Below are 10000 nucleotides of genomic sequence, written 5' to 3'. Positions count from 1 at the left end.
TGATGATGGGGTGATGCACTACCTTGTTGAAACAGACTACCTGTCTGGTAGCTGGATGAGGACTGAGGAAGAGTCGCTCGCTAGTATCGCTGCCGCAGCTGGAGCTTTCGCTCATCTCCGTGGTGAACTTCCTGGAGGCCCTCGGGCTGGGCGGCGCGGCTCTGCTCTGGCCGCTCAGATTGATGCCGACGTTCCTCGAGCATACCTGGGACTGGATGTGTTCGCACACTCGCCTGAATCTCCGGATATTACCTGCGGAACATCGAGAGCGACTCGTTTAGAGAAGGAACCCCGGCAATTGGCATGTCAGATACGCGCGAGAAAACGAAGGAAGAACGTGTCCTCGCGTTGGAGTTCTTGGACGCGTGCCGAGAGCAGGGCGAATTTACGGTCCACCGGTCGACGAGCGGCTTGTAGCGGCTCGACCGTCGTTTTTTGCACGTAAGAAAAAAGGTCTGTCAGAGGCCGCGCGTCGACCTAACCGTAGATGAGCGTAGAATATATGCGCGGGTGAAATGTAAAATTGTACGTATCCTGGCCATACGTGCCAAGGTAACATCGATCTAGTTGCGCTTGGACGGCTGCCAAGTGCCAAATAGCGAGGCATCCTCGCGAATCGCCGCGTATCCACACCGCGTGTACAGTCGCGAGCGGGGGCTTTGCACCTTCGGCTTTCCGGTGAAATTAACTTCCCGGCGGAAACACGTCGCGCTCGTAATTCGTGCTTTTGATATTGCTAGACTTTATTTCGGTTTTAGATATATTAGATATCAATGAGGCTAATAAATTGGATTTTTCTCTGTCAATTATCGGCCACTAAATACGTTAAATTTCCCGAAGGATTTTCTCCACGAGAATTTTTCGCGCAAGGATCAAGGATACATTAGAAGAGCGGATTACAGAAAGAACTCAAGAGTTGAGGAATCTTCGGAGCCATTCAAAGTCACATCCCGCTGCATTAATCCGAATAAAGTCCAGCGATCAAGAGTTAAACAGCGATCGTAGAGGTGAGAGTACAAAGTCGCGGCTTACCGCTGAGTAACGTGAAGGTGATGGCGAACAACGGCTCGTTCGGCTGCTTGGAGATCGCGTTGATGTCAACTTGAAATCGCACCTGCCTCTGGAACATGGCCGGCGCGGTGCTACCCCGCTTGTACTCCACCCGGAACGACATCGGCGAGCTAACGCTGTGAGACAATTCTGCTATCTGCGAGCGATCGTGCAATTCCGCTTTGATTAGTTTCGTCGAGACGAAGTCGAGTTATCGTATCGAGAGAGGAGAGATCCTCTGAGAAAAGCCAGGAAGCTCGGAAAGGGAGCCGGCACTCACCGACAAGAAAGCGTGAATCAGGTCGGCCTTGACGCTGGCCAGCGGCTTCCCCTTAACCAGGACAGTGAAGGTCTCGTCTTTCTCCGTGGTCATCAAGCTGCCGAACCACGACTTCTTCGTCAGCTCGGGCGAAGAGTCCGGCGTGAGGTGCACCTCCTCGGTGCTGGTGAGCAGCTTGCGACGGTGAAATCTAGGACTGCCCAGGAAGGAGTTCTTGATCGTGGTCAGCCGCGACCTCCAGTGGTGGGCACCGGATCCCGCACCCGTGTGAGGCGAGCCGGGCGGCGTGACGCCGACCGCGACCACTGCGAGAAGGAGTATCTCGAGAATAACATCGGGCGAAGTGCGAAAGCGCTGCGCTGCTCACCTCTTTCCCTCATTCTAAATTAATCGCTCTCTCTCTCTCTCTCTTTCTCTCTCTCTCTCTCTCTCTCTCTCTCTCTCTCTCTCTCTCTCTCTCTCTCTCTCTCTCTCTCTCTCTCTCTCTCTCGGAGGCGATCATGAATCTTTTCCAACGTGCGAGGAGCTTGCGAGGAGTGAACATCTCCGAAGGCTTTCGAATTTGAAACCGCTCGCTTTCAGGCAAGATTCACAACCGACCTCCCTAAAATTCCCATTCTGGAGTAAACGCGTGATCGAAGGCTCAATCGTTCATCTCGAAGCCGGGCACTTCGCGCAGGGATATTTATTATGTACTTCCGTTCAATCACGACGTAAATCCCACGAGTTGCAACAAGAACGTCCGACAAAGACGCTAATGTCCGACGCGTATAACAGCAGCGGCGGCAACGGTAATCCGTAGACGATCGCATCGGGGTCCCTGTTTAAACATTGACACACAATCCCGCGGCCGGGTGATAAACACGGGAGCACTTAGCGTAATTCGATCTGCCGTGCTTACGGGATAGTAGCCTCTAAGAGAAGTCAGCTTAAGTGATTATCGCTGTCGTCTGCGGTAGGCTACACACAGCGCTCGCGTAATCATCCCGCGGGATCGCGATGACTTGTCGTCGCGAATCACTCTTGTCTCACGCCGTCGTCGCGATCCCGAGTCGTGGAAGCGTGAAACCGCGCAGCCGGTGACGCCTCGACTCACCGGGTTGCACTTCGTTGAGCTCGATGCCGACGTTGGCGAGCGCCGGCGCCGGCGTCGGCACGCTCTGGCTCGTCGGGTTGCCGTTCCCTGCTGCGGTGGTGGTGGTGGTGCCGCCAGTCGACAGTCGGTGAGGACTTCCGGTCTGGCCCATGTGCGACGTCGGCACCGCTCGGTGAGGACTCAGCAGGCCGGCGACGTTCGGCACGTGCAGTGGCGAACTGCCCGGCGTCGACGCGTGCGAATGCGACGCGTGCGTGTGGCAGCCGGTGCTCGGCGAGCGACGCGCGTGGTGTCTCGTGCTGCAACAATTAACGGATTGTTATTGCCAATTATCACGGACGAGGGCCGTCAGCGGGGAGTTGTCAGGTGGAAATCGCTCGCGTATCGATCAAGCTCACGCAGCACACTTTATCTCAGGGACGTCCGACAATCATCATTCTGGGATACTGCGATATCTTGAGGATGTATAAATATCCGCTGTTTTAGATCCTACAGATATCCTGCGGATATCCCTTTTAGTAACTTTCAATTCCTTTCTAGAAATTTTTAGTTTCTAAAAATTGCTAATAAGAGATACCCGTAGAATACTCTTCATTCTGGGATACTGCGATATCTTGGGGATGTACAAATGTCCGCTGTTTTAGATCCTACAGATATCCTAAGGATACCCCTGTTAGTAACTTTCAGTTCCTTTTTAGAAAATTTTAATTTCTAAAAACTGCTAACAAGAGAATACTCTTCATTCTAGGATACTGCGATATCTTGGGGATGTACAAATGTCCGCTGTTTTAGATCCTACAAATATCCTAAGGATACCCCTGTTAGTAACTTTCAGTTCCTTTTTAGAAACTTGTGATTTCTAAAAATTGGTATTAAAAGAGATATCCGTAGAATATCTGTAGGATGTAAAACAACGGATATTTGTGTATCCCCAGGATATTATTGTAGGTCGTCTTTAGGATAACGTATGTTGTGTGGGAGGTTTCCTTCAGGCTGTGCGTTTGCTTCTCGAGCGACGAGACTCGATGGCTCCGTATTTGCACATCCGCTCGGCTTGGAGAACGCGCGTATGCACGTACACTGGCTAAATCGCTCGCGCAATACTCAGGTCCGATGAAAAAGGGAAAACAAGCGGCTAGGGAAGGGGGGGACACGTGTTACGGTAACACGCGATATGTGCGGCGGGCAGCCGATGCTGTCACGCGATCGTCGGCTTCGGGGCGAGCCGCAGCTGCGGTTACGGAACATTTTCGTTAAGCATTCGTCGTCGCGTTAGTTTTGTCGTTGCAGAAAAAATGACAGAGAGAAAGAGAGAGGGGGAGGCAGCGGAGTGATCGATCTCCCCGGGTCCGTCGTTTCCCACGCAATAAAGGGGTTGGCGGAGGGACGGTAAAAGTGATCAGTCGTGAGCGCGCATCGGAATCGCTGCGGATTTACCTGGACTGTCTTCGCGGTGTTAAAGGCGAGCCATGACTGATCTGGCCAAGATTGAGCGCGGTGCTGCCGTTCACCCTACACGTGTCCACTCGCTTCCTCGGGGGGTCAGCCTCCAGTTGCCCGGCGGATCCTCTCATGCCGCCTCTCATCACCTCGAGTTCGTCCTCGCACGCCGGTCTTCTCCGTTTCCTCTCCAGCAGCAGGAAGTAGATCACCTTCTCCGTGTTGTGGCTATCGGAAGAAGGAAGAACATACGTATGCAGTTGCGACCTCTCGTGCGAAACATCCCCCGGATGGAAACGGCGAGCTCCAGCCGGAGAATTGACGAGCGACTATGTGCTCTCTAAATTTCTTCGAGCGGAATGTCACTCGTCGAAGAACCGAGTCACTCAAAGTCGAGGGACTTTTCAACCAAGTCCGGAATAAATCTTTCCGCTCTGAATCGTCGGATAAATATTCTCACTTCGATCATTGAAGAGCGAGTCGAGTGAGTACGCTTCACTGTCACTCAAACAAATTCATTCTAATCGACTGAAATATTTATTCGTAGTGTCAATTAAGAGTCAATCCTGCGATTTCAGTCAAATCAGAGACAGTATTTTCGTTAACGCTTCGAGTAAATCTCATTCGCTCGGAGTGAGCTCATTTCACTCGGCGAAATTCGGAGGGTAAACACCAGGAAAGCTGAGAGAATGGAGATCTTACTTGGGACTGAGCAGCTCTTGAATAAGCTTGTCGCGCTCTTTGAAGCAACCGAGGCTTGCAATCGCTTGCAGCACGTCAGGGTCGATCGCGTCCACGGACGGAATAACGTGTGTCTGCACCACGTCCATCATCGACAGCTCCAGCTCCAGCTCGCCTTTACCTGACGCCGTCACCCACACATGCCTGTTTATGGCCGCTAACTGAAACAGAAGGAGAGATAGCGTCGCTTTAAGCCGGCTCGCGGCACGACCCGACGCGGCAAATATGCGCCAACCCAATTTGGACCCGTTGAACCCGATTGGACGATATTGGCTTCGTATCGTTGAGTTGTCTACCTCAATTTTCGCATTAGCCACATATTGGCCGAACGTTGGAGCTATATCGTGTAGATACTTCACACGAATGTCATCCTATCGCGAATACGCTCTCGCCGGTTTCAACACCTGCGAGAGCCGCGGCGAGTCTGCAAAGTCCGCAACAGATTACAACTCACCGTCAGCCTTTTCTCAGGATCGACCTCAATCATGCCTCTGAGCAAGTTCTGGCACTCCGGCGGCACGAAGTGCGGTATGTAAAACAATCCGCGTTTCACCTTCTCCAGCAGTTTCCTCAGATTGTCGTCGTCGAAAGGTAGCGCGCCCACCAGAAGCGCGTAAAGTATCACGCCGCAGGACCACACGTCCGCCTTCCTGCCGTCATACTTCTCGCCCTGTCGGGACGAAGGAGGAGAGTGTTTTTAGTCGAACGAGACTTAGCCGTAGCTCTCGAGCGCGCGATGAGTGTCGAATGAGTTTATTATTCGCTTAAAAGCGTCATCTCTGCGTAAACTCGATCTATCGCGCGGGTTATGCAATCGCGGGGTCGATCGCGTCGGCGATGATCTCGCGGCTCTTACTCTAATGACTTCGGGGCAGGCGTAATGAGGCGATCCGCAGCTGGTCTCCAACATTGAGCCCGCGGGTTGTAAGGACGCCATTCCGAAGTCCGCTATCTTAATGTTATTCTTCTCGTCCAGCAACAGATTCTCAGGCTTTAAGTCTCTATGGCTGAAAGCAAGCAAGGCGACTAAGTGTGAGAATTATTACTCCTTCGGGACTGAGCGCTCTCTGTCGAGAGACTGAGTTGATATAAATCGACACAAACATAGACACCCCAAAAAAAAGCATTCTATTTGTAAAGTGATTTTTCTCATAGTCTCATATTCTAAACGAAGTCTTTTACAGAAGAAGGATCCTTCTTTCGATTAAAGCGATTAAAGTGGACCATTCATCTAAAATTTATTAGATATTATTCTGTTTGCCTCTTATTTCAAGACGATTTCCTCTTACATCGATCAATTTTCCTTTTATGTGAAGAGGAATATGTTGATTTGAATGTCGGCTTCTTTTGTTCAGTCATGCTCCAGACATGAACGAAAAAATAACTACATGCTCATGGGTCAGGATATTGGGAATGCTTTTAAAAAAAAATAATATTATTTTTCGTTGTACATTGTAATTTAATAATAATTTTTTTAAATTAACTAGTATAACCAGTAAGAATAAATAATAATTCTCTTGAAAAAGGACTAAATAATCTGTGTATAAGAGGAAATTTATATCAAAATCAATAAGATTTGCATCATACATATAACATATAATCCCTCTAACTTTAAGAATAATCTGTTTATAATATTTTCCCCTTAATCTTAGAGGAATTCTCTTGAGGCCATATGTAAGAATAAAATCCTTTAACATTTCGATGATTCCGCTTGTTCTGAAGTTACTTTTTTTTGGGTGCAGAAACACGCGACTCACCATATACTATGGCTGTGGCAAAAGTCTAGTGCGGAAATTATTTGTCGAAAAAATCTTCTCGCTTCCTTCGGAGTCAGCCTGCCCTTCTTAACCAAATAATCGAACAGCTCCCCGCCCGAGACGTGTTCCAGGACAAGATATCTTGAAAAAAAAACGTGCAGCGGCGTGTGAGACACGACGTCATGTACGAGCGCGCTTTCTTGCTCGCTTTAGCATTAAAGTAAGAAGTCGCTTTTGAAAAAAAAAAAGGAAAAGAAACTTTCTTCTCAAGTGTATCGTCGATGCTTACAAGTACTTCTTATTTTCGTACACATCCGAGAGGCCGAGCACGTGCGGATGGTCGATCAACTTCATAATAGCGATCTCGCGTTCCACTTTCATCAACACGGACTCCGAAAGCTTTTCGCGGTTGATGATCTTGATCGCCACCTTCTTGCCCAACACGCAGTGTACGCCGAGCTTTACTAATCCTAAAATAGAAAGGTAGTTTTCGTTTACTTCATCTGGGGAGAGGGGGGCGGGAGAGGGGCAAGCGAATCGGATCGGAGAGGAAACAGTAGAAAACAAATCGCCTCGAAATAACGACTCCAATCACACACTCTCGTCCAAATAAAGTCCCAAAATTCTACAGCTGGCCGGCCGCCACGCCAAAGTTTCCGGGCAGACGACGGGAAAAAATCTCATCACTCCGAAACAACGATTCTGATTATCCGCCTCTCGTCTGCCGGCATTTTTCCATCGACCGACCGCGACGGTCTCGCGAGATCGTAATTAAGTATACAATGTTAAGGAAGAAGGCGAAGGGAGATCAAGGCAAAGTTGTCGATACAAGACGCTCCCGAATCGCTCGAGGTCCTTCTCAGGATTTGAGTCATTCTTCGGGGATGCAATGGTCTGTATGTACGCGTACTACCATCACCACCACCATCAATACCACCACCACCACTGCTGCTCGACGGACAAACACGGTGGTTTTCCTCGAGTGGTTTGAAGTTCCTCCCGCTTGGCAAATCATGTGAAGTTCGTCGCCGCGGTGTTCATGCTGCGTGAGCCTTCTTCCGGGCAATCATCGATCGGTCTCATCAACGTCCGCCGTGACTACGCGAGTAGTATCGCCGATTTGCCGTGATCGCGCCGAAGAGACCCTGGTTACATCAATGAAAAGACCCGCGACTCGTTTTCGTAATCGAGGTGCGCGCGAATCACCGTGGACGTATCGCGATTACGGAGACCGCGAAATAAGGCAGGTCCGACTTATTATTGTCCTGGAGTGGTCCTTCATAAGGAGCGAGCGATGCAAAATACGACACGGGAAGCGAAGTCGGGCGCGCGAAGGCGGTGAATTTACGAGGTCACGCGGCGAAATTGGTTTAAATCATCGTCCGAGATTCGCGCGGAGGAAAGAACCGCGATGTCTTTATCCACTTAAACTGCTGCGCTACGGTGGCGACGATTATAACGACGAAGACAGTGCTACTACGACGACTGCACTCCGTTCTCCGCTTAAGCAGATCAGCGGAGGGTAGGAAGGAAGAAAAATACAGGAGGAAACCGTTCGCGCATTGTCGAGATGCTGCGGCGCGGAGGAGAGCAATTAAGGCTCCACGACGATTGTCGTGTTCTATTCGGCGGATTAGCAGACTTAATCTCGGATGAAAAATCGCGCGCGACGCGACTCGACTTGACGACCGGACCGTCGACCGCGCAAAGTTATCGTCGCGAAGCTATCGGCGTTTTCCGCTCACTCGAGGGAAAATCACTTCCGACGAGAAAATTCCCTCTTCCTCTATACGAGTCTCGAGCGTACACTTATTTACATGTCGTGTAAAAATACAGCAAGTTTCTATGACGCTGCAGTAGGAGGTTATAAATAGCCGGAAACTTCGCGATCGATGGCCATCCACGCTGGTCATCATCCACTGTCGGATCAATCGAAATCAAGTCGGACGTTAAGTCACCTGCCTGCAGAATGATTGACGGGATGACAATCCTCGCGGAAGTGTTAAACGGACGCGTTTCCCGTCAAATCTCTGGCAATTGCATTAGCGGCGCCATCGAGAATTAAAGTACGCTCGCCCGGCCCTCCCCCTCATCCGTCCCCTGCCATCTAACGATTTGCGTCAGCCGTGATTTAACGGTATCCACGATCGGTTCGTGATACGCGTCTCGTGAACTGAAATCTATGAACCGGGAATTTAACACACGTACCGTCCGTGCGCGCGATTCCGAGCGCGTACTCGTGTCGAAATGATATTTTACGCCGAAACTTGTGTATATAATGTGTATGTGTATGTGTGTGTGTGTGTGTGTGTGTGTGTGTGTGTGTGTGTGTGTATGTACAGACACGTATGTATGTGTGAAATCGAATTGCATTCCCGATGTTCTGCCGCCACGAGTGCATCAGCGCGACATTGCTTCGCCGTATTGGCGTGGATCGTGTCTGAAAGAGAGGAGAAGAGCGCGTGGGCGCGGCGTATCGAATTCATGCCGCTAACAAACTTAATCGTCTGCCGAGCGTGCTGCGAACGCTCGAGTTAAAAAAAAAAAAGCATCTGAAAAAGGGAAAAAAGCCGGCAGTTCCGCGATCGCTTTTGGAAATAAAGCCCACATGGCGTGGTGAAGACGCGGCGGAGGGTCGGTCGGCTGATTCGCGCTGACCGAAAATCAATGTCGAATCCCGGCCTCTCGTTTTTTCCTCGCGATCGACTCCGTGATCGACTCTGATCGAGCCTTGCCTGATCGTGGTGGGGAAGATTCCTCTCGTGAGAGACGAGCGTCGCGTCGTTTCATCCGGCACGGCGAACGGCTGCAATCATCCTCGCCGGATGTGTCCTCATCGATCCCGCCGGTTATAATTCAAATCGCGCGATCGCCCCGCGACAAGCCGGGGCAATTTTATCGGCCGTGCGCGCGCGTGCATGGCGTTACGGAATTCAAAGCGTGGCGAGGAATTCATTCGTATGATTAACGCGCCGTATTGTGTCACGTGCCACAGCGTGAGCACCCCCTTCTCGAGGTGAACGCGAGGGGATCGATATGGAGGAAATGACCACGCGACTCATCCGTCGAGTGCCGACGCCGTGCATTCATTAGCGGGCTTTTGCACAAAATTGGATCTCGACTCGGGCGAATTTTTTCCTCCTCGCGTGGGCCTCGCGTCCGCGAGCAGAAAGAGGAGACTTGATCGATAATCAGCTGGGATATCGCGTAAAAAAAGAGAGAGAGAGAGGCGGAGGAGGGAGAGTGAGAAGATAGGGATGCGTTGCAAGCTGTACGCGTCTTCCTTTAATGTCGCTAATTTACCTTCGCATTTATTACACGAGTGCCGAGTGCACACGCGTGAATCCGCCTTTCTCCCGCGTACGTTCATTGTCGCGGACGTTATTACCTTCCAGCGACGCCCCTGCCAACGGCATTTAATTAAAAACTCTTACTGCCGCTCCGTAAAGATTTACAATTGCCATCGAGACGCTTTTTTTCGTGCTGCGAGCGCGACGCGGAGCAGTGGCCGCTTTGGAAATTTTAATACGAACGCAGAACACTTTACGAACTGTGAAGTGTTGTAGAAGTGGCGGAGAGAAGAAGAGAAAAAAAGAGGCAGAAGAGGAAAAAGAGAGAGAGAGAGAGAGAGAGAGA

General features: G+C 50.5%; 1 protein-coding gene across 2 annotated transcripts in view; it reads right to left on the bottom strand.

The window, feature by feature from the left end:
* The window catches only part of sff (BRSK family serine/threonine-protein kinase sugar-free frosting), a 13790-nt gene that overhangs the window by 1120 nt on the left and 2670 nt on the right, over positions 1–10000 (bottom strand). The window contains exons 2-11 of one of the 2 annotated variants that reach the window (XM_011153721.3): positions 6654–6834; positions 6365–6505; positions 5464–5614; positions 5062–5277; positions 4569–4768; positions 3864–4094; positions 2427–2725; positions 1331–1635; positions 1033–1207; positions 23–252 (exon numbers count right to left, since the gene is read on the bottom strand). In XM_011153721.3, coding sequence (XP_011152023.1) covers positions 23–252; positions 1033–1207; positions 1331–1635; positions 2427–2725; positions 3864–4094; positions 4569–4768; positions 5062–5277; positions 5464–5614; positions 6365–6505; positions 6654–6834 — 2129 coding nt within the window. The remainder of the gene's footprint in view (positions 1–22; positions 253–1032; positions 1208–1330; positions 1636–2426; positions 2726–3863; positions 4095–4568; positions 4769–5061; positions 5278–5463; positions 5615–6364; positions 6506–6653; positions 6835–10000) is intronic. The other variant, XM_025305741.1, reaches the window with a different exon arrangement.

Source organism: Harpegnathos saltator, unplaced genomic scaffold, assembly GCF_003227715.2.
Source record: "Harpegnathos saltator strain DR-91 unplaced genomic scaffold, Hsal_v8.6 scaffold71, whole genome shotgun sequence".
In the NCBI taxonomy this organism is placed as follows: domain Eukaryota; kingdom Metazoa; phylum Arthropoda; class Insecta; order Hymenoptera; family Formicidae; genus Harpegnathos; species Harpegnathos saltator.
Note: the sequence above shows the minus strand (reverse complement) of the source record. Positions and strands in the feature narration are given on the sequence as shown.